This window comes from Pelophylax lessonae (genome assembly GCF_965119305.1).
Source record: "Pelophylax lessonae genome assembly, chromosome: 2".
In the NCBI taxonomy this organism is placed as follows: Eukaryota; Metazoa; Chordata; class Amphibia; order Anura; family Ranidae; genus Pelophylax; species Pelophylax lessonae.
In genome coordinates this window covers 101,369,011-101,394,341 of record NC_138769.1, presented here as the reverse complement: position 1 = coordinate 101,394,341, position 25,331 = coordinate 101,369,011, and the positions used below count along the sequence as shown (strand labels likewise).

The window sequence follows — 25,331 nt, the reverse complement described above, 5'->3', positions numbered from 1 at the left end:
AACTCATGCTCCTATTTGTCACTAGTTGATTTTATTATCATTATAACTTTTTACAGCACCGCTTTTATATTTGCAAAAGTTGATCATAAGCACCCTGTCAGTGGTAAATGGTTTGTCTCGTCCCTCTAACTGCCACATCTGTAGGATAGCTTGTTTAGTTGAAAAACAACAGACTTACTTTTAGGATCACCAGGTAAAAATAAAGGAAAGAAAGCCTAAAAAAAAAAAAAAAAAACTAAAACAGCCACCACATTTAAGAAAGATTAAGCTGCAATATAATGAAGGTTTGCTTTTAAGTTTAATACTGCATTAAGATAGGCTATCCACAGACACAAAATAGGCCAACACTGGCCATAGATGGAGCGATTTTCTTTCCTACAACCACGGGTGCCAGGTAAGAAAATCACTCCCACGGAGCCAGGCTAGCTGGGGAAACACACAGCAATTATCGCAATAATTGCATGAAAAATCTGACAAGCTGGTGATATGCTCGATCAAACTGGGTACATTCAGCCTGCCCATATATGGTTCGAATCTTGGCCAGTCCCTGCTGAACCAGCCGAGATTCTAATAGTCTATGGCTGGCTTTAGGGCCCTAATTTTTAAAGCAGCAGTTTTCCTGGAATTTAGGTTTACACAGCAAAATTCTGCTAAAGAGTTAATTAGCGGCTTCTAATTGCTCTAATCAGTATTGCTGCAGTAAATGAATAGACACAACACTGGACTTATTTCCAAGACTGTACTGAAGTTAATTGCAACGCGTTTGGGTTTTATATATGTGCTTGCATAAAAAAAGAAGAACATATAAAATGGGACAGTTCCAGGAAAGAATGAATGTGTGTAGATCAGGGAGTGATAATTGTTGTGCGCAAAGACAAAGTAAAATACAAAATGGTTATATCTGGTGTGAACGGGAGCCCACTCACTCACATGACCTGAAAACTATGCAGCTATCCTCCCCTCCAATCAAGTTTTTTCTGCCTCATTAAGCCAAGGCAAGAAATCAGAAGGGTGTATACTAGCATTGTTTTTTTTTTTTTTGGGTCAGGTAAATTAGTAAGATGTGCATTTTGGAGATTGTGTACAACAGGAACCTGCACAACTTAGAGGTGTGCAGGATAGTGGGAGATGATGAAGTGAGTGGAGGAAAAACTGACATTATCGGGGTAAAGACAAGGCCATTTACAACTAAATATAAGGAAGCGTCATCAATGTCGTAGAGCAGGGGGTGTTCAAACATTCTAAATAAAGGGCCAGTTTACGGTCCTCCAGATTAGGGAGGGCAAGACTGTGGCCATCGGGAGCAAAAAATGTCACAGCATGAGTGGGAATAAACAATCCCCCATCATTGGTGACAGTGGGAGGAATTGTGCCCCATCGTTGAGGTCATTGGTAGGAATTGTGCACTTCAGTGGTGTCAATAAATAAAATAGCACCACAAGGGACGGATAAAAGCAAGCAAAGGGCCGCAGTTTGGAGACCACTGTCAAAGATTATTCGGATAGCACAGAGGGGTGCTCTAAATGCTAAAAGTGGTGGTCTGCATGGGTTTGGAACATTGCTCAAATCTAAAAAAGGTTTAGGAAGCAACATTTTTTGAACGTGAAAGCCTTGTGGTGTCTACAAATCCTGCCAACACAAGAAGAGTAGACGTAAATTTTCTCTGCGGAGGGTCAACAGAGGAAAAATTAATACCAAGCTGCAATATAAGAGAATTCCTCTGAATATAAGGGCTTGAATTACTTGTAGATAAAAAGGGCAAAAAAACCCACTACTGTTCATTTACAATAGGGCTGAAGCTATGAATTCAATCTGCCCTGAAAATAAATTCTTACCTTAAAAAGGAAACGTTTGCGGTGGTCCGGGCCTGTATCATCCACAAGCGTGAAGTCCGGTGGAGACCATTTCTTCTTGTTGCAAAGCTCCATCAGAACAGAGATGGGATGTTTTCCTGAAAAAAATACACACAGTTTATCACAACTAAAATGTTTAAAATGGCACAAGGGTATAACTACAGCTTTAGCAAACAAAAGTTCTATGGGCATAAAAGTGCTAAAGGCCCTGAACTGTATCACAGCATTGGATTGGGTAATTTTTTTATATTAACCGAAAAGCAATCTGTAAACAGTAGAGCGGACTATTCTGTTCGAACAACACAGGGCACTGAATCCTGATTAAACCGAAGAACAAAACTAATACATTGCAGCTTACCACTCTCCTTAGATGCATGGTTTGCTTTAGATTTCATTTTTAACAAGAAAATATCTGTTTATCTTGCCAGAAATACAATGTGTTTGTAACTTCTTGTGAATTTAACTGATCAAACATTATCTGCCCTCCAAGGTATATTCTGTAACCTCCTCTTTCCCCACAATGCAATAGAGATGGAGAGTAGGATGTGTTCACAGTCCTGTGTTTAGCAGGTGACAAAAAAAGGGGGCTTGGAGAAAAGGAAACCAAGGTCCGCCATACATGATGCTTTTTTTTTTTTTTAAATATTCTTTTTAGTTATAATATTGTTTAAAAACACAGAAAAACACCTACACAAAATAATCATCATTACATGATATTTCACGCAATTATGAAACCCTACCCTCTTCCTAAAAAAAAAAAAAAAACAAACAATTATCCTCCTCCTAAAGCTCCACCCTTCCAAAGGTCCAACTTTCTCTTTCATATCTGATCTAAGGTCGTAGCCACTCCTCTTAGATCCAGAAATCGGGTGTCTAAATAAACCAACATCTGTCGGCGACCTAAGACATCCAACATATCCATATACCCTGTAGATTTTTTTAAACTCCAACAACTTCCCCCACATAGTTTACCATTTCCCAAGGGAGTCCTCTACTGTATGCATTGTTTCTTAAATGGACATCAACCAATCGACCCATTCTCTCATACTTGGGACCTCTGGCTTTCGACAAAATCTCGGCATCAAACTATTAACTGCATTTAATAAATGCAGCAATAGAGTATTCTTGTATTGGGATACCGTTTTTTTTTTGTGCCGTGGAACAAGCTTTTCCAGGGTTCTACCTGTATATGTTCTCCTGTGATTTGATGAATTGCCTTGATGATCCCTTCCCAATAAGACTATTTTTATGCATTCCCACCACAAGTGTGCAAAGGTCCCCGGAGCGTTACACCCTCTCCAACGTGTTGGGGGGACGTCAGCTCAGAACCTCCGCACCCTCTGCGGAGTACATACCACCTGGCAAAGAGCTGTCTTTGCGTCAATTCTTGAGAAACAAGCTAATCCCAAGACCTTATTCCTACTTTCATCATCTCCAATCACTCCTAATTCCTGCTCCCATTTCCCTAAGCATGGTGGGTATTCAGGTTCTGCCTCATTTACCAGCGTTTTATATACTTTAGATACGCTTTTCTTTATGCACAAAGGGGAACTAAACAGTTTCTCCACTGACCTTAAATTGGCTTTCCCCTGCAATGGTTGTGGGAGTGAATGTGTAACGTGCTGTAATTGTGTATACCTCCATTTATCTGGTGGCATCTATTAATGAAATTAAAGGTGCATTAGCAGTCTACACAGACCATCCCATACCCTAAACATGTTCCTAGTCAGTGGATGCGTCTTTAGCAAATTCCCATTATCGCCGTGGAATCCATACCATCTTATCTAAATCAACCCTACTCTGTGCCAGTTCAATCTCCACCCAGCTTTTAGCTTCCTTATTGTGCATCCAGTCCGCTATTCATGCAGTAGCATTTGCCTGGTAATACTTTTTAAAATCAGGTGTAGATAACCCCCTGGCCTTTTTCTCCTTTGCCAACATGGCATTGGAGTTTCTAGGACATTTATGTGCCCATACATAATTTAATACAACAGATCTTAATTTCCTAAAATATTCCTAATATAAGGTGATAGGAATAGTTTAACCACTTGCCGACCGCCGCACGACTATCTACGTCGGCGGTCAGCCCCTCACAGGCAAACTAACGTAGGGCTACGTTGCTTGCTTGTGAGGGTCTAGGGAGCGAGCGCGCGCCCCCCGGGGCGCGCTCCCGCTCCCGCGTGGTCACGGACCCCCCCGCGCGTGTGACCAGCGGACCCGATGTCCGCCGGTCACTCGGCGATCGGCGGGGGAGAGGGAGAATGTCAGGCAGCTTGTGTAAACAAACTGCCTGTCATTCTCTTCGCTGCAAAGACACTGATAAAACGGATCTGGTATGTAGATCCGTTGATCAGTGTCTTTACAGCTAGAGCCACAGCCAATCACAGTAGAAACCACGCCCCTAGGGACACACACAGCCCCTCCCTTCCAAATAAAGTTAACCCCTTCACTACCAGTGTATTTTTACAGTAACAGTGCATATATATAGCACTGATTACTGTAGAAATGTCACTGGTAACCCCAAAAGTGTCAAAAATGTCAGTCAAGGGTCCGATCTGTCCGCCGCAATGTCGCAGTACCGCAAAAAAAATTGCAGATCGCCGCCATTACGCGTTAAAAAAAAAAACAACAAAAATGACAAAAATCTTTCCCTTTGTTAGTAAACGCGATAACTTTTGCGCAAACCAATCAAAATACGCTTTTTGCGATTTTTTTTACCAAACATAGGTAGCATAAAATAAATTGGCCGAAAATTTTTAAAAATTTTGATTTTTACATTTTTTTTTGGGGGAATTTCATATAAAAAAATGTGAAAAATATTGCTATTTTTGCAAAATTGACGCTCTTTTTTTGTTTATAGCGCGTGATCAAAAAATCGCACAGGTGATCAAATACCACCAAAAGAAAGCTCTGTTTGTGGGAAAAAAAGGACGTCAAATTCGTTTAGGTACAGCGTCGCACGACCGCGCAATTGTGCGTTAAATTCACGCAGTGCCGAATCGCAAAATACCCCCTGGTCGGAATGGGGGTAAAATCTTCCGGGGCTTAAGTGGTTAAAAATATTTATGTTAGCTTAGGCAGAATAATGATTTTTAACGCATTTACATAGCCAAGAGAGGGGTCTAGGTCTCAGGAAATTCAACTGATCCTTAATCTTGTTGAGCATTGGGATGTAACTGGCCCTATACAGAGTTGTTAGAGAAGCAGTGCGCTTTACTCCAAGGTATCCCAGTTCCTCTCTACACCATATAAAGGGGAATTTAGGTTGTATTGCCCGCTGTTCTTTCTTTGGGGTTGTTCTATTCAATATCTCCGACTTAGCTATGTTGATTTTAAAATTTGACCTCTTCCCATATCGGCCCAATTCTTCCAGCACAATTGGTAATGTTATCCTGGGGTTAGAAATGTAGAATAGCACATCATCTGCGTACGTGGCTACCTTATACTACTTGTCCCCTATTCCCTCACCTCTATTGTCTGCGTTTTTTGAATCGCAACCAGCAGGGGTGCCAAAGCTATTATAAATGGCATTGGGGAGAGGGCGCAACCTTGCCTAGTGCCATTAAATAATTCGGAGGAAGGGGGGAAAAAAACTGGCATTTACTCAAATTTTTGCCACTGGATGATGGTAAAATGCAGAGATGCACTGCATCATCCTGTTGCCAATGACTAAATGCCGTTTATAATAGCTTTGGAACCCCTGCTGGCTGCGATTTCCAACATGAAACCCCAGTCTACCCAGTCAAATGCATTTTCAGCATCTATCGACAGGAGTACGACCGGGGCCTCTTTTTCGCTTCATGTATCGAGAATAATGACTAAAGGCAGTTATCGCTCCTCTCCCGTCCTGTCACAAATCCTACCCGATCATTATGGATCCTGTAACCGACCCACACTGTGCTTGAGTGCTTCCATTAGTATACCGCTTCCTCCAGTCTTGAGCAAAGATATCAGATATTATGGCCACCTATTGCAACCAAAACTAGGCAGAACTCGTTTTAGTTGCAAATCTGGAATTCTTTATTGAATAAACTCACACAGCATTCATACCCGAAAGGAGGACATCTCCCTCTTAATCATATTACCCTAACAATACAATCTGCACACAGGAATATAATTACCATACCTAAACATTAAGTTAATTAAACTAACCACCTGGACAACCAGGGATCTCATTCCAGGTCAAAGTACAATACACATTATCCGAAGTATAAACACAGAACACCTTATTAGACAGACAATAGCAGGAGATCCCAGTAGCAGACTGTCCAGGTCCTAGCTACAACAGTCTATGCAGCAAAGCTAATAAAACGTTCCATCATTCTGATACAGTGGAATTAATGTATCAGATTTCTTGAGGGATATTGTGGATAAATATTATTTGAAGTAATCCAAACCCTATTCTCAGTGTCCATTAAGTAGTTGTCCATTTTCTCAGATACCCTGTGCCCCTAATAGACACAGGGTGACTTACACATAAGAGGGACCCGGGAGGTGAGACATGGATTTCCCAACCTCTCCAAGGTAAGCTGGGTTCCACGGGCCCACCAACCAAAGTGACTCCCGTCGCAGATCCATCTTGGCAACAATGGTTTTAGTCTTTTTGCTTCTATTTTGGCAAATATCTGTACATCTTCACCTTTCAGAAGGAGACTAACAGGAGGAAACCGCAGACGAGTTGACTTCAGAGTTGGTCCGTAGTTCCAGTCCCCCAATGCCTGCCCGTATCCACACAGTACCCCAAACAAATTTTCTCAAAAAGAACATTACTTACCCAGCCAACATCTGCCTCTCTCATAGAACATACCCGCTGCTGGGGAGAAGTGTAGATTGGCCCTTCTCTCGCAAGTCTCTCTAAAGTCCTTTCAGCCACCCGAGAGAAGCTGGGCATTGTCAAGCTGTTGGGGATCTGGGCCAACTGCCCAGCATCGCTGGGGTATACAAGTGGAGACCGTAGCCCCATCCACTAGCACAGGAAAACCACCTTTTGTTAGTTGAGGGCACAGTGAACTCACATTTCAGATTTCCATTCTTGGCCGCAGGAAATGGTTGTCATCAATAGGCGTTGTGCAGAGGTCGTCGACTCTCTGTCCGGCTGCCAGCGCTTCAGCTGGGTGTAGAAGCTTCACTTAATCAGCTTGTCGCTGGGGAGAGGGGCCAACTATCCCGGCTCCCTGGAACTCCGCAGTTGTTGCCGGTGATGAGCAGAGGTTGGTAGCACTCTGCCCTGTTGCCAGCACTTTAGCTGGGGACTCCACATAATCCACTCTGGGCTAACTGTTGGGGAGGGAGGCCAGCTTCCTCCACTCCTAGACTGTGGATCTCTCGCTGGGGCGATGGGCTGGTTGTTACATTTCCCAGTCTCCAGCTGTTGAGCGAGGACTTCCTTCGCTCCTGATTCCCTACTAGGGAGGACAATCACCTCCTCTCCCTTCTCCCCCTGGATCCTGATCTGCTGCTGGGAAGTGACCACCATTTTCCCAACCAGGGCCTCCAGAACTGCCGTGGATGTGGGGCAGAAATCCTGGGGCCTCTGTCCAGTTGTCAGCACTTCAGCTGGAGAAGTTTCTTGCAACTCCACAGATGCTGCTGTTGGTGTTGGGCAGAGCTCAGTGATGTTTGGCCCTGGCATCAACACTGACTGCGTTGCTGGGTGAATCAAGACCCCTGGTTGCAGAAAAGAAATTTGCTCTGTGTATGGCCGGCCTAAGGGCTTGTTCACATTTGACTAAATTTCTAACTCTTAACAAACACGCCTACAGAGTTAATGTACATTAGTATGGGCTTTATACATGCGCTTTAGACTGGCATTTTTACAAGTTAAAAAAGCTCCCAAAACATCCATGTGGGATTTTGACAAGTTTGATGTGCGTTAAAACCGCTCCACAAACACACACATATATATTTTTTTTAAAGGGAAGGGACATTAATAATAAACAAATTGAGGTGTGCCTGGTCATGGTGAATGTTTCCTGTGCATACTGCATTAGAAGGAAAGGCAGCAGCATAGATTCCTTTACTAAGCTTTATCTAATGTTTGGTTGGCATCCTGCAAATGATACCAATATATGAGCAATTGGCTGAGCAAAGGAAGAGAAGGGCATCAAGGCATTGTTGTGTACATTCAATTGTCTCTCAGAGATATTCTTAAGGGGCACTTTCATGCCCTGTATCACGATTTACACATCTACCCTCAGAAGTTATAGGACTATGCCCACATAAAATTCACATCCTTTAGTGCACTGCTGGAGATTCTTAGACCCTGGTTTATAAGCAGCAGAACCAGATTGAGGCTTCCGAGGCTTCCAATGTGTCCAGAACAACGTCTATTCGTCACGCTGCGGTAAGTAATCAAAAATTTTAACTGCAAACGCCTGCCAGTGCATTTACGGAGTGTTACAATAGACTTGAATAGGTGCTGCCCATAGTATCATTTGTGTAGGCATTTGTGGAGCATTAAAAACACTCCACAAAAGCCTGCTTTTAGCACTATTACCTTTTTTCCGTTCAGCCCATAGATTTGATTTTCTTTTCTCCCATCAAAGAAAAGAAAAATCGCTCGATTTTCCTAGTGCTAATGTGTTTTGCTGGCAGGGGACAATGATTAATGCTAGCAGTTGTAGCCGCCGTGGAAAAATCTGAAAGGTTGGTTGCACACAAGCCGATGGATGGATCGACTAATCAGCCTGCACATACATGGATCGAATCTCAGGCAGTTTAGCCATGTTTAGGACAGACATTGTGCACATCAAGATAACGGATTATTAAAGATCTGCCAGCACAACGCAGTACAGACAGGGTTAATTATGGTAAGGAGCATTCCTCAGCCAAATCGTTAGCATTACATAGAGAAAGCAAAGTGGTTTTATGCAACTGAAAATGTCCATGCATGGGCACCCTAGTTGTACAGTTGATTTAATGATTCACTTCTGTACAGCCACCCTGTCATTTTGTTTCTGAACAGATATAGCTGGCAACACTGACCACGGTGTTCTGTGTCCCGCCGTAAAAATACAATAGTATAGTGGGGGGTCATTCCAGAGGGATGGGGGAATCCGCATTTTACAAAAAATGTATAATGTATGGCCTGCCTAAGCAGCAATTTTTATTTATTTTAAATTTTTTTAAAGTTATGCTATGCAAATGTCAACATAACAAATATAAAGTACAGCTGTACGTGGGTCTATTGCGGCAGGATATGGATAAAATCTGTACCCGGCTATCTGGGGTTGAACAGAGGCTATGACAGGCTGAGGACTCTGTGGCAGAACACAGCACAGATAAACATACATAATCGCCAGCACACCATGGATCTTCCACAGCAGTCCGAAGAAACTTTTTATTGCAAAAGGATCACATCAGGATAATTGCAACATTTCGAAGTCACGCAGGACCACTTCGTCAGGCATGTGATAAAGTGTTAATAGTGAGCAGAGATCCAGTGTCCAGCTGGTGATCACTGCAGCACCCACAACAGATGTGCGATGGGAATATGAACAATTCAGAACACAACACAGCTCGCTCCAAACAAAAGTTAGGGCATTACAGGACATGGAGAAAAGAAACCGTAGAAATAACCTCAGAATAGTGGGGCTAACGGAGGGAGCCTGAGGGTGGCAACCCAGCGGTCTTTGTGGAAGGTTTGCCCTGAGACCTGCTGCCTGCGGCCCAATTTTCACCGTATTATACTGTGGAGAGAGCACAGCGCATACCCCCTAAATCCGGACAATCTGGAACTCTGCCCTGTACCTTTATTTTGAGATTGTTCAACATTCGTGATCACGACGAGGTTCTAGGTGCTGCCTGTCTGCAAGGGGAACTGTGCTTCCAAAATAGTAAGCTGCTAATTTTCCTGGATTATTCCATCGAGACGCAGAAGCTTTTGACCAGGTGAAAGTGGCATCGAGGAAGAAAGGTGTCCGCTACAGTGTCTTTCATGGCTTGTTTGCGGGTCCAATATAGGGGGACAGTCAGGTTCTTCACCTTCCCTTGCAAGGCCTCTGCCTGGGTTGAATCGCTCCCTCCTCATCGCTGAATAGGTTTTGTTACGTGCCTATTTGCTGCTATTGCTGCTGAATTTTGCCTAGTTGGCTCCTGTTTATGACCTACAGTGTTGATGTCTTCTTGCCCCTTCTGTGAGGAGTCTCTCTGCCTTGCTCTTTACCACTACTATGCACCAATTGTGCCTTACTCTTTTATTACTACCTTCAAGTCTGTGCCCCTGGATCACCAAGAAAACTTCCGGAGTATTCACGGTGACATGTTCCTTATGACTTAGCAGTTTGCATTACCCTGTTGATGAACAATTACTTCCCGTTTTTTTTCCCTAGCTGTGACTCCATATTACTCAATATTACTTCCATATTACGAGGGAGCCTTTATCTCATCTCCTGTATGGTGCTACTTCGGCAATCACTGGTCCCTCCTATATTAGCTCTGGACTTTCCATTTACCCAGCTGCCATATGGCTTGGCCTTGCATCTCTGGACTACATGGGCAGCCTTGTTCAGGGCTGAACGCTTTGGGCTTACGCCTCCCCACTATTGACTGTTGGGTATTCTTTTGTTCCAGAGTTTGATGCATTTCAGTGTTGAGGTTGGATATGCAGGGAGGGGGGTGGGTTGTGCGGCCTCAGCCCTATTGGGTGGGGGTTCATTGGTTTAATTTATGTAGGGTTTTTGTTAAGTTTTCAGGAAATGCTTTTTTTAAAGGTTTCTGCTAATGCCATACTACCTATGTTTTGGATTTGCTCAATCGTTATTGCTGTGATGTTTGACTCCCTTTGGCTCTACTGGCCGCTTGATATGGTTCTCCCTGGGGATCCACGATGTGTGTCTTTACTTGGTGTAATGAGGTTTTCAAATTCACTATGTCTCACATTACTATAGTGTCCTGGAAGGCCTGGGGCTTGTATTCTGCAGTGAAGCAGAAGTTTACGCCCCACGTTTGTATACTCCAGAAGACACATCTTCAGGGGTCTAGGACCCTTGGTTTGAAAAAGCATTGGGTGGGATTACATTATCATGCTATTTACTCCCCTATGCCCATGGGGTCAGTGTCCCCATCAGGAAATCCTTACCAATACAGGTTCATGATGTTCGCACTGACCCGGAGGGCCGCTATGTTCTTTTACATGCAGATATGTATGATAAACAGATGGTGCTTGTTGGGCTATATCTCCCTCCCCCGGCCTCTATTCCAGTCCTGAACCCTGACACAATTGGTAGTTCCATTTGAGGCAGAATTTGTTTTTACTTCTAGGTGACTACAACATGGTCCCTTGCCCTGGCCTGGACAGGCTCCATCCCCACAATCCATCTTGTACATTCTCAAATCTCTTGCATCTCTGCTCCATAAAAGGAGGCAGCTAAAACTCGAGGCTTTGAAAGAGGAGGCGACTACTTTAGAGGCAGAATATACTAGACAGCCTGGCCATGATCACTACTGTGCGCGGCGTCAGGTCTTGCGGCAGGTGTCACTTGAGATTGTGGACCAGACTAAGAAGGCCTTGCTCTTCTCTGCCCAGAGGGTATTTGACTATGGGGACAAAAATGGGAAACTCTTGCATGGTTGGCCAAGAGTCAGACTTTGACGACGAACATTGGTTGTATTAGCGATGGAAGGGGTAGTTTGTTTCCTCATCCGATCGTATTAATGCTCGTATTCTGGAATTCTTTCAGGACATGAACACTTCTCATGCTTGTTTGCTTCACTCTACTCTTGCTGCCTTCCTTGATACGATTTCCTTTCCTACCCTGGCTGACTCAGATAGGGACAGACTGGACGTGGATGTGACTTTAGAGAAGATCCAGGGGGGTCATTGGGCGGGGTTACAAAGTGGAAAAACCCCTAGGATTGACGACTACCGTCTAAATTTTCACAATTTCAAGAAGTTCTTGCTCCTAAAAACTTACTGCTCTTTTTAAGGAGTTCTTGTCCCCATCTTCCTTACCTCACATGGTGGAAGAGGCGGTCATTGAGTTGGTGCCTAAGCCTGGCAAAGATTCACAGTACTGCGCATTCTATCGCCCCAATTCTTTATTAAATGTCGATGCCAAAATTTTTCTTACAACACCACTCTCCATGGTGATTGATGACTTGATTGATGTTGATCACGCAGGGTGCATTCCAGGCAAGTGCACTGACAAATATCAAACGTCTATTTCCTAGTCTCTCAATTCCATATGACAACTTGGGTAGCAGAGTTATCGCCTCCTTGGACGCTGAAAAGGCGTTTGACTCGGTCGAGTAAGTTTACCTGTTTGAGGTTCTGGGTTTGGGCTAAAATTTCTCCATTGGCTTGGATTGCTGTATCGTGCTCCTAGAGCACAGGTCCATGCCTCTATACCGTGGCACGCATCAAGGTTGTCCACTTTGTCCTAGTTTGTCTGCCCTGGCCTTGGAACCGCTGGCCATTTTATTTAGGGGGTCTCCTGAGGTTCAGGACCTGCCAATAGGGAAGTTGAAGGAAAATATTTCTTTATATGCGGAAGAAGCTTTATTATACCTTAATGATGCAGGCCCCTGCCCATCGGCTGCGTTACGTATATTTAACCCCTTCAGATCCTTTTTTGGCATTAAAATCAATTGGTCTAAGTCCTTAATTTTTCCCCTGGACCAGCAAGCTGTTATTTTTGCCAGTCCCTCTATGTTGTGTTGGCTGACCGAGTTAAAATACCCGGGAGTCCACGTGTCCGATGACCTCTCTTTTCTTTTTTTACCGTAATCTTGTCTTATTGCGGTCCGCTCTTAAATCATGCTGTTCTTCTTAGGGTGGGCTTCCGCTTAACCATCTTAGCCGTATTACCCTTATTAAACTGGTGCTCTTACCCAACTTTAACTACATCTTTCGGAACGGTCCTATTTGGGTACCTGTTTCCTTCTTTCGTGAGGTTGATACATGTGTGAGCTCCTTTATATGAAATGGTGTGCTACCCAAGCTTGCCAAATCCACCTTGTGGCTGCCCACTAGTTTGGGTGGATTGGCACTGCCAAACTTCAAGGTCTATTACTGGGCATCGATGATGGTTTCTGTATACTGGTTGTTTCTAGGCCCCTGATCGAATGCTGCTGTTTGTTTGGAGGCTCCTTAGCTGACCTCCGAAACTTGATTTACAAAGGACTCAAAGCCCTTTGGGGCAACTCTTCCCTCCCCCAACTTCGCACTATCCCTGATCCTCACCTTGTGGGCATGTGAGGGACTCAAAACCCTGGAGGATATTATGCCTTCAGGGACTCTTCTGTCTTTTGGGCAGCTCACTTGGCAATTTAATTTACCACTGTGGATACAATTTCGCTATTGCCAGTTGTGTCACACAGTCAGGGCTCAATTTCCTCAGCTGCCCCTCCTCCAAGCCGACCCGATCAAGAAACTACTCGCACAGGGTGACTTTGCAAAACCCCTTTCTACACTATACAGGGCGCTCCTTATTATGAATTCCCCCAAGCTAGAGCGAGTGTGGATGCCCTTGGCCGAAAACCGAAACATGACTTTTTTTCCCCAAATGATTTTAAATAAGTTCTTTCTATCAATATCACTGACTGACTGACTGACACTCACTGACTGACTGACACTAACTGACTAACTGACTGACACTGACTGACTGAAACTCACTGACTAACTGACTGACTAACTGACACTCACTGACTGACACTCACTGACTGACACTCACTGACACTCACTGACTGACACTCACTGACTAACTGACTGACACTCACTGACTAACTGACTGACACTCACTGACTAACTGACACTCACTGACTGACTGACTGACACTCACTGACTGACTGACTGACACTCACTGACTGACTGACTGACACTCACTGACTGACTGACTGACACTCACTGACTGACTGACACTCACTGACTGACTGACTGACACTCACTGACTGACTGACTGACACTCACTGACTGACACTCACTGACTAACTGACTGACACTCACTGACTAACTGATTGACACTCACTGACTAACTGACACTCACTGACTGACACTCACTGACTGACTGACTGACACTCACTGACTGACTGACTGACACTCACTGACTGACTGACTGACACTCACTGACTGACTGACACTCACTGACTGACTGACTGACTCTCACTGACTGACTGACTGACACTCACTGACTGACTCTCACTGACTCACTGACACTTACTCACTGACTGACACTTACTCACTGACTGACTGACACTGACTGACTGACTCTGACTGCCTCGCGTGCTGCAGTTAGAAGGGGTTGAGCACTAGGCTGTGATTATAAATTTAATCCGTTCTGACTTCCGACACAGGATGCAGGAGAAAAGGGGAGAAACTTTTCTTTTTTCTTACAGCACACATCGACATTACCTTCCTCCTCAGCGAACAGGGAAGGGAGGAGGTGGGTGGAGTGATGCAGCGATTGGCACGGAGGAGGATGAGATCCTCCTACACTGTGCATTCTGGGTCCCTCTCCCCCGGGATGTCACTGTAAATCACAATGAAGCGCCCGCCCGGCATCGGATCGTAGGATCGTAGCGGAGAGCACAAATGACAGGGAAATGAATGGCTTTTTAAACAGATCAGCGGCCATACATTTTCGGCATATTTAACCCCTTATCGGCCGAAATGGAATAGTCTCATTTTCGGCCGAAAATATCGGTGGCCGAAATTTCGGTGCATCCCTAGTCCTAAGTATTGTAAATTTTGGGTGAAAGTTCACACTCTCATTTACACTATGACTATGGTGAATTCTAGTGGAAAAACTGCAGAGTGGCTCTCCCTAATGAGCCAGTTTCAGATATTCCCAAACACACTCAGACCCTCATTTATTTTGTTTCCTGCGGCAAAAGTTGCTATAGTGATCGCCTGAAAGAAACCTATAGTAGACCTTGCTATAATGAAAAGCAAGCAGAAGTGGATCATGCTTAATGAAAAGCTGGTCAGCATATTGAAAGGTACATCTTCTAGGTTTGACTGTGTTTGGGATCCCTTGATCAAATACCTCCAACCTCCGGTTGATGAGGTATCCAGAATGGAAAAACAGAATTTTTGTAATAACTTACCGTAAAATTATTTTCTCCGAGTCCTCCGACAGTCGCCTCCCACTCATACAGTCTTCACTTATGGGTATTGTCCTTATCCATAGGGGTAAACTAGGCAAAAGATTTTTGTTAAAATCATACATAAAAGCATTTGCATGTACACACCCACAGGGGGCTGTCACTCTGGACCATACCCTCATGCTAGCAGCATTCCCAACTCAGTTTGGTAGCAAGCAGTATATAGATCCAACAACCCCAAAAGAGGGGCGGGGGCAGCGCCTGTCAGAGGACTCAGAGAAAAGAATTTTACGGTAAGTTCTTACAAAAATTCTGTTTTCTCTTACGTTCTCTGACAGTCGCCGCCCACTCATACAGTCTTCACTTATGGGACGTCCCAAAGCAGTGTAGACTTGAGGGGTGGGAAACGCGACCGCCACAAAGGTAACGCAACCCAGGTCAGAGAAAAGAACCTTCTCTTCAAGATAAAGGCAAAACACTGAGTAACAGGAAGCTCAACATGAGCCAACAAAACCCAGGAAAGCAAAAAAAAAAAAAACAAGGGGTGAATCCCCCAACAAGAGGGGACAGACGCAAAACTGTCACGTCCCCTAAAGCACAGCCGCACTCAGAACTTTGCGGCCAAAGGAGCCATCGGCTCATGCCAAAACATCAAGTTTGTAAAAATTTTGTAAAGGTATGCACAGACGACCAAGTCGCCGCTTAGCACACCTGGGCTACAGACGCCTGATGGCGAAAAGCCCAAGACGCCCTGGTAGAGTGTGCCGTGACAGGGAAAGGCGTAAACCTGTTCCCTAAGCGAATAGGTCTGTACAATCGGCTGTCTGATCCATTTAGAATTGGTTGCCGCAGAAGCAGCCGTACCCTTCCGAGGACCCTGATGAAGGACAAAGAGAGAATCCGACTTTCTGAAGGATTCAGTAGACGACAGGTAGACCCTGATCGCCAAGACAACATCCAAGGAATGCAAGGCAAACTCCTTAGGGTGCTTAGGCTTCGCACACAGCGAAGGCAAAACAATATAGTCAGTGAGATGGAAATCAGAAACCACCTTCGGCAGGGAGGATTGTTGAGGTCGCAAGACCACCTTGTCCTAATAGACAACCAGGTAGGGAGAGCGGCAGGACAAGGCCGCCAACTCCGACACTCTGCGAGCAGATGTGATAGCCACTAAAAAGGCAACTTTACGTGACAGAGCCAGCAGAGAAATCTCCCGGATATTTTCAAAGGGAGGACGTCGTAAAAACAGGACAGGACCAGATTCACGCCCCAAGGAGCTAATGGCGCCCTCCTAGGGGGAGCCAGATGACGCACACCTTGAACAAAAGCGCGGTTTAAGGAAATTGATGCCAGAGGGCGCTGGAAAAGAATAGCCAGTGCGGATATCTGACCCTTAATAGTTGTCAGCGCCAAACGCTGATCCACACCAGATTGCAGGAAGGCTAACACACTCGCCACCGAAAAGGAGCGAGGATGAAAACCCTGAGATTCACACCAGGCAAAGTAAGCCTTCCAGGTACGATAAGAAATCTTACCAGAAGAGGCCTTCCTAGCCTTGAGGAGGGTAGGAATGACCGCTGACGAGAGACCTCGATCTCTCAAGACCTGGCTTATAACAGCCACGCCGTCAAAGCCAGCGACTGTAAAGCCGGATGAAAGATGGGCCCCTGCGACAGCAGATCGTCTCGTAAGGGGAGCCGCCAAGGAGACGACGACCAGTTGCATGACGTCCGCGTACCAGGACCGGCGCGGCCAGTCTTGAGCCACTAGGATCACCAGCTTTGGTTCCGAGGCCAACCTGCGAAGGAACCGGGACAACAATTGAATCGGAGGAAAGGTATAGATCAGACGATACTGAATCCACCACCAGCGCGTCTGAGGCGTCTGCCAGAGGACCGCGAGTTCTGGCCACGAACCTTTTCACCTCATTGTTGAGACGACACACAAACAGATCCACGTCCGGGATCCCCATCGTGCACACATCATCTGAAACACCTCCGGGTGTAGGGACCATTCCCCTTGGTCCAGGGTCTGGCGGCTCAGATAGGCGGCTTGCCAGTTCTCCACACCAGGAATGTGAACTGCCGAAAGTGCCGAGACCCGCGTCTCGGCCCATGACAGAATCTCGGCCTCTGCCTTGGCCGCCCGGGCACACCTGGTGCCCCCTAGGTGATTGATGTACGCCACCGCAGTGGCATTGTCCGTCTGCACACGCACAGGGCGGTCCTGCAGACGACCCGACCAATGCAACAAAACGGAATTTTTGTAAAATCTTACCTGTAAAATTCCTTTCTCTGAGTCCTCCGACAGTTGCCGCCTCTTCATATTCGTCACAATGGGGTGATTGACCTTTGCTCCGTAGGAGTAGCTAGGCAACAGAATATGTCAATATTAAAGCTTTTAACATATCCCACCCCCAGGGGGTGGTCCCCTCAGTCAATACCCTCCTACTTCCTGTATCCATACCTCAGTTTCAGTAGAATAGCAGTAGAGTATATAACCAAACCCCAAAAGAGGGGCGGGGGCGGCGACTGTCGGAGGACTCAGAGAAAGGAATTTTACAGGTAAGATTTTACAAAAATTCAGTTTTCTCTTACGTCCGACAGTCGCCGCCTCTTCATATTCGTCACAATGGGGACGTCCCAAAGCAGTACAAACATGAGGGGTGGGAAACACAGCCGCGCCTAAGGCAACGCAGTCTCCACAGCAGAAAGAAAGGAACCTTACCAAAGGAAGGAACCCAGCTGGGTAGCATGAAAAAAACTTGCTCAACAGGAGCAACAACCCAGGAAAAAACAAATAACCTAGGGATAAACGACATCCCAAACAGCCAAGGGCCCAAAAACAAGGGACCCTAAGGTACCACCGCACTAAGAACCTTGCGGCCAAAGGAAGCATCTGCCGATGCCTGAACATCCACCTTGTAGAATTTCGAGAAGGTGCGAACGGACGACCAAGTCGCCGCCTTACACACCTGGGCCACAGAAGACCGATGATGACAGGCCCAAGACGTACTCAGAGATCTGGTAGAGTGCGCCTTCAAAGGCATGGGGGGAGATTTCCCCTTCAGAGCATAGGCCTGTTCAATGGTCTGTCTGATCCATTTGGCAATGGTAGAAGCCGACGCCACCATGCCCTTCCGAGGTCCCTCTGGAAGGACAAAAAGAATCCGACTTGCGAAAAGATTCTGTCGATTTCAGGCAAAACCCTGATCGCCCGAACAGCAGCCAAGGAGTGCAAATCTACCTCCTTCGGATGTTTAGGCTTTGCGCAGAGCGAAGGCAAGACAATGTCCTCATTGAGGTGAAATTCCGAGATCCTCTTCGGAAGAAAAGAAGGGTTAGGTCGCAAGACCACCTCATCCAAGTGAATGACCAAACACGGAGATCTGCAGGACAAAGCTGCCAGCTCCGACACCCTGCGAGCCGAAGTGATCGCCACCAAAAACGCGACCTTCTTGGACAACATAGACAACGAGATCTTCCTGATCTGTTCAAAAGGAGCGTGTTGCAATACGGACAGAACAAGGTTCAAGTCCCATGGAGGCAAAGGTTCCCTCCTAGGAGGGACCAGGTGTCGCACCCCTTGAACAAAAGTGCTAACCAAGGGGTTAGACGCCACAGGGCGTAGAAAAAGAACGGCCAGCGCAGAAACCTGGCCCTTGATTGTAGCCAACGCTAAACGCTGGTCCACACCCGTTTGAAGGAAAGACAACACCCTAGACACCGAGTATGAGCGAGGGGCATACCCCCTGGACTCACACCAGACAAAATAGGCCTTCCAAGTACGGTAGTAGACTTTCCCCGAGGAAGACTTCCTCGCGTTGATCAAAGTGTGAATGACCTCAGGGGATAGACCCCTATCCTTCAGGACCTCGGTTTCAACAGCCAGGCCGTCAAAGCCAGCGACTGTAAAGCAGGATAAAAAAATCGGTCCTTGAGACAGAAGATCTTCTCGAAGAGGCAGACGCCACGGAGCGTCGACCGCCAGATTCACGAGGTCTGCGTACCAAGACCGGCGAGGCCAGTCCAGTGCCACTAGAATCACCGTGTGCGGTTCCGAGGTCAACCTGCGAAGGAACCTGGACAGCAGTTGAATCGGTGGAAATGCATACATCAGCCGACACTGATGCCACGGAGTTACCAACGCGTCTGCCCGAGGATCGCGCGTCCTTGCCACGAACCTTTCCACCTTGTTGTTCAGACGAGACGCGAACAGGTCTACCTCCGGAAGACCCCACTTTGCGCACATCTGGAAGACATCCGGGTGGAGGGACCATTCTCCCTGGTCCAAGGTCTGGGGACTCAGATAATCCACCTGCCAGTTCTCCACCCCGGGAATGTGAACCGCCGTTATCGCCGGGACGTGCGTCTCGGCCCAAGACAGAATGTCGGCCACCTCCCGAGCCGCTCGGGCACTCCTGGTGCCCCCGTGGTGGTTGATGTAGGCCACTGCCGTGGCATTGTCTGTCTGCACCCGAACCAGACGGCCCTGCAGCCTGTCCGTCCAACGTCGAAGGCAGAGATTTATCGCTCGCAATTCCAGAATGTTGATCGGAAGGGAGGATTCCTCCTCCGACCAAGTTCCCTAGGCAGACAGAACGCCCAGAACACCACCCCAGCCCAACAGGCTGGAATCCGTGGTGATCACCGTCCATGAGAATGGACGAAAAGACTTGCCCCCCGACACCGCCGGGGACTGTAGCCACCACAGAAGATCCCTTCTGGTACGATGACTCAACGAAATCTGGAGATCCAGAGATTGCGGTCGCCCGTCCCACCTGGACAGGATCTCCGCTTGGAGACCCCGCGTGTGAAATTGGGCGAAGGGAATCGCCTCGAAAGCCGAGACCATCAATCCCAAACACCTCATACACGTCCGGAGGGACGAGCACTGATTGTCCCTGAGGGACCTGACCTCTTCCTGAAGTGTCCTGAGCTTATCGTCCGGTAGGAAGACCTTCGCCTGGACCGAGTCCAGGATCATTCCCAGGTAGGGAAGACGAACCGACGGGCACAACGTCGATTTTGGAAAGTTTATCGTCCAACCAAACTCCTGTAGAGTTTGCATCGTGACGGACAGGTCCTCCACCAGACCCTGACTGGTCGCAGACCGAACCAGAATGTCGTCCAGATACCCCAGGACAGAGATGCCCTGGGCTCTCAACAAAGCCAGAACCGGTGCAAGCACCTTGGTGAACACCCGCGGAGCCGAAGCGAGACCAAAGGGTAACGCCACGAACTGGCAATGATCCTCCGCAATGGCGAATCGAAGGTACCTCTGGTGACCCTCGAAAAAGGGGATGTGAAGGTACGCATCCTTCAAATCGATGGAGGCCAGAAATTCCCCCGGAACCAGGGCAGCCACCACCGACCGCAGGGATTCTATTGGGAACTTGCGAACCTGCACAAAGCGGTCCAGAGCTTTTAAGTCCAGAATTGGACGTACCTTGCCCTCCTTCATTGAACAGATTTGAATAGAACCCCCGAAATCTGTCCCGATGAGGCACCGGAACCACCACTCCCTGAGCCCGCAGGTCCCGCACCGCCAGGTGCAGATCCCGCAAACGCTCCGGAGACAGTTGAAGATTTGAGGGAAAAAATCTGCACGCCGGCCGGGAGAGAAACCCGATCTCTGCTTACCTGTCCACGGCTTCCTTTGGGAGCCTTGACCTTTCAAGGGTTTGCCCTCATAGTGTGACCGAAAAGCACGAAAGGACCCCTGAGAGGGTCTAAAAGAAGCATGCTTCTTACCATGAGCAACTTTAGCCATGTGGGATTGGGGCAAGAGCATGCTCTTACCCCCCGTGATCCCCTTCATCAGCGTATCCAAGGGTTCGCCAAAAAGGCGAGATCCCGTATAGGGTAGATTAGCTAAAGTTTTATGAGAAGCTTGGTCCACAGACCAACATTTCAGCCAAATCAGGCGGCGTGTCAACAACTCCACGCTGTGCACACGTGCAGCCAACGGGACTATATCGAAGTCCGCATCACACAAATACATGACACCCTGATGGATTTGATCCACCATAGCCAACGTCGCCGGAGGGGCAGAGTCAGCCACCAGGACACGCCTGAGCACCTGCGTCCAATCCGCGACAGCCTGAGCTGCCATAAGTGAAGCAAAAATAGCTTTCAGCATGGAACCGGTAACCGAGTAAGTATGGCGTGCAAGAGACTCCAGCCTCCTGTCCGTGGCATCCCGGAACACCGGGGTATCCTCCGCCGGAATCGCAGTAGATTTATTCAAAACTGCCACCGCGTGATCCACCGGAGGTGGCACACACCAACGTTCATCAGTAGCGGGTGTGAAAGGATAACGTAGCTTGAACCTACTTGGCACAGCAAAAGGCTTCCGTATATTGCGCCATTGTTCACTAACAGCGCGCTGAAAATCCTCAGTGCAAGGAAAAACCTGCTAAGATTTGCGTCTTCGCTGCGTCCCATAAGAGGCCAGGACGGCAGGAGGACATGGTTCATCCTGAAAATGCAGGGTTTGTTTGATAGAAGCAACCAATTCATCCATGAGTGCAAGCTCTTCAGACGAGCCAGGGGGGGGAATTATCAACCCCTTCAACTTCTGCCTCCCCTTCAGACCCCACAAGGTCCAGGGACGAGCGGGATCCCGATAAGGTGACCCCAGCCATAGCAGCCCCATCACCATCGCCCTCTGAATCAGAGGAAATTGAAACTCTGGGCCGTTTTGTGGATTGAGCAGCCACAAGCCTCTGCACCTGAGCAGCTAGGTTAGCCACGACAGTAGCCAAATCACCCCCCGCGGGGGGAGCAGCAGCAGTCCCTTGGCCCCCCACTAAAGTGGGAGGAAATTTGCTTTCCTGAGAATCCATGCCCCCAAAAGTGTGTAGGAAAAAAAGGAGTACTGCCTCTTTAAGAACGCGGCGAGCGGAGCCCACCGCACACACAGCACACACCGACCCCCACAGGGAGAATCACAAAAACTTAGGCAAGGAATACAAGAATAAGGAAAATAAAACCTGGAGAGACCACTCAAGCTGCTGCACCGATCGCTGTTCTCAGGGAAAGGAAGTGATGTAACACAGACCGCTCCTACAAAGCCTATGGAAGGCTCCACAAACATGGCCGCCGGTGAGGGACTTGCAAAGGCAGAGCATGCAGCGCTGACATGTGGCCCGAGCGATCGCCGCCAAAATGGCGGCGCTTGGCGCCAAAAACGCCGCTCCCAGCACATAGAAATGGCCCTCATATGCCTGCAGCTATTAATAAAATGGCGGAACGCAGCAGCGGCCGCATGTTTCACAAAACATGTCCCACAGCATGCCCTACAACATACAGCATGTCACACAGAGAATCACACAGTTTGTAACACAGAACAGTGTATAACAGCCCCCCTCCTTGCAGTCCACAGCAGCATCAAACCAGACAGGGAGCCCAATAGTGTGAACAGACATGCAGGGTTACACAGTCCCAGACTGACACCCACTAAACAGACAGGTCCCCACACAGAGTACACTTACCTTCTGAATGGCGTGGGGAACCCGCACAAGCGATCAAGCCACTGCACATGGGACAGGGAGAGTCGCAGCCAGGACGCAGTAGAACTGCGGTGCGAAACCACATGACGTCCAGTGAGGTAGCCACCTCACCACAGCATCCCTGCAGCGAACAGGGATGGATCGTTCACATATGCCAGGAAAAATACCTGACTGAACGCTCAATGGCAGGCTGGGAAGCCACTGGCCCACAACCTGCGACCAGGGGGGCCAGCCCGAGACCCAGCCCGCACGATCCTCTTCATCATTAGAACTAACTAATGCTGACAAAAGTAACAGCTAAGTAAAGAGAGAGAAAAAAACTCAAATAAAATCAAAAAGAAGATAAAGGCTGAGACAAAATGCCCCAGCACAGAAACAGCCAGCTAACTCCTGAAAGCTAGACAATGAAACTGAGGTATGGATACAGGAAGTAGGAGGGTATTGACTGAGGGGACCACCCCCTGGGGGTGGGATATGTTAAAAGATTTAATATTGACATATTCTGTTGCCTAGCTACTCCTACGGAGCAAAGGTCAATTACCCCATTGTGACGAATATGAAGAGGCGGTGACTGTCGGAGGACGTAAGAGAAACATAGTTTGATCGCTCTCAGTACCTTTCCAAGGAATGAGGATGTCTGTCCCACCAGGCCAGAATCTCCGCATGCAGAGATCGCGTGTGGAATCGTGCAAATGGTATTGCCTCAAAGGCTGACACCCTCAACCCCAGGACCCGCATGCAGGACCTGAGTGACGAGGAACGTTGTCCCTGAGGGACCTGACCTCTCTCTGTAGAGTCTGGAGTTATACCTCCGGCACGAAGACTTTGCTTGAGCAGAGTCCAGAACCATCCCCAGGTAGGGGAACCGGACAGAATGGGACAACGTTGACTTCTGGAAGTTGATGGTCCACCCAAACTCCTGGAGTATCCGAACCGTGGTAGCCAGATTGTGTACCAAGGTCGCACTGGAACGCGACCTTAACAGGAAATCGTCCAGATATCCCAGGATTGCAATCCCCTGCACCCGCAACAGGGCCAGGACAGGAGCCAAGACTTTGGTAAACACCCTTGGAGCCGAAGCAAGACCAAAAGGCAACGCCACGAACTGATAGTGCTCCTCCGCAATCGCGAATCTGAGGTACCTCTGATGATCCTCGTAAATGGGGATGTGTAAATACGCATCCTTGAGGTTGATGGACGCCAGGAAACCTCCCGGACTAAGAGAGGCCACCACCGATCGAATAGATTCCATGCGGAATTTCATAACTCACACGAAGCGGTTCAGAAACTTTAAGTCCAGAATCGGACCTTGCCCTCCTTTACGGGCACCGTGAACAGATTCGAGTAAAAACCCAGACATCTGTCCCGATGAGGCACCAGGACAATCACCCCCTGGGCGAGCAGATCCTGCACCGCCCGGTGGAGATTGAGGAGACGATCCGGGGTTAAATGAAGATTTGAGGGGAAGAATCTGTCTGTCGGGCGTGATCGAAATTCGATCTTGTACCCTGATCGGGCGAGTTCCTGGACCCACCTGTCTGGAACCTTGGACAGCCAAGGTGTGGGAAACAGCGCAGACGTCCCCCCACCCCTGAAGCGGGTGAGGGCGCCCCTTCAGGCGGGGGCGGACTGGGACAGCGCTTTAGGGTGGGCGGCTTTCGGCTTGCCCGCCCAGGGCTTCTTCAGACCACTCGGGTCTTGCCCTTGTCTTGTGCCCTAAAGGCACGAAAAGACCCCTGTTTGGTTTTAAGGGAAGGGCCCCGCTTACCGCGGAGACATTTTTTTTTTCTTTTCTGTGGCCACTTGGGGTAGAAGAGTGCTCTTACCCCCAGTCACCCCCTTAACCAACACATCCAGGGATTCCCCAAAAAGTATGTCCCCCGCATAAGGGATGTCTTTTTGGGAGACTGGTCAGCCAACCAGCTTTTTAACCACACAATGCGACAGATGTGCACCGCGCATGCAGACAGAGGGGCCCCATCCAAGGCCGTGTCACACAGGTATAGTAAAGCTAGATACCCGTTCTATCATGGCCATCGTAGCAGGGGGAGCAGAATCCGCATGCATGGTGCGTTGAATAACTTTAACCCACTCCAGCACAGCCTGAGAGACCACAACTGAAGCGAACACGGGTTTCAGCAAGGAACCCGCCACCATATAGGTAATAGACTCCACCCTTCTGTCCACCGGGTCCTTAAACACCGGAGAATCCTCCGCGGGCATTAGAGTGGCCTTATTCAACCTGGACACAGTGTGGTCCCCTTAGGGGCCACCGGCCCACGCAAATCCGTGGGAGACGCAAAGGAACAACTGTACTCAAACCGCCTAGGTAACACAAAGTTGCGCTTTAGATTGCGCCCTTGTTTATTATTACTATACCGTGCATGAAATGCGGCGTGACAGGAAAAAAACCTGAACCGATATCCGGGTTCTGCGGGTCCCAAAGGATGACCGCATACCCTGCTGGTGGGGCTCATCCTACAGATGCAGCGCTTAATTGACAGAACTAATGAGCGCAGCCATAGCAGTGAGATTTCTGGCAGCCCTGGCGGGGGAAACTTCCCCCTCCCCCTCCGACAGAGAACTGAGACCCCTCAGGGGTACACTGATGGGGACAACCATATCAGAATCTGAATCAGAAGAAGGTGAAGGTCTGGACCTTTTTCTAAAAGACCATTCAGACATCAGCAGATCCCCCTTTAATGCTAAAGCCGCAAGTGCAGCGCTAAGGGAGCTCTGCTCAAGAGGACCCAGGCGTGCCTGAATCCTCCACCAGAGCTGGGGGGGGGGGGGGGGGGGGAATTAGCAATCCTGGTAATTTGGAAAGCCTTGGCCCTTTAAATAGGAACCGATGCGGATCGCACCGCGAGGTACCGCAGCAGAAATTAAATATTGTCACAAGCAAACAACAGGAAAGTGACTGC

The 25,331-nt window shown here is 47.9% G+C and overlaps 1 protein-coding gene across 1 annotated transcript in view; it reads right to left on the bottom strand.

The window, feature by feature from the left end:
• Positions 1–25,331, bottom strand: part of SON (SON DNA and RNA binding protein) — a 301,593-nt gene that overhangs the window by 17,362 nt on the left and 258,900 nt on the right. Inside the window, exon 14 of the mRNA XM_082247959.1 lies at positions 1,836–1,951. Coding sequence (XP_082104085.1) covers positions 1,836–1,951 — 116 coding nt within the window. The remainder of the gene's footprint in view (positions 1–1,835; positions 1,952–25,331) is intronic.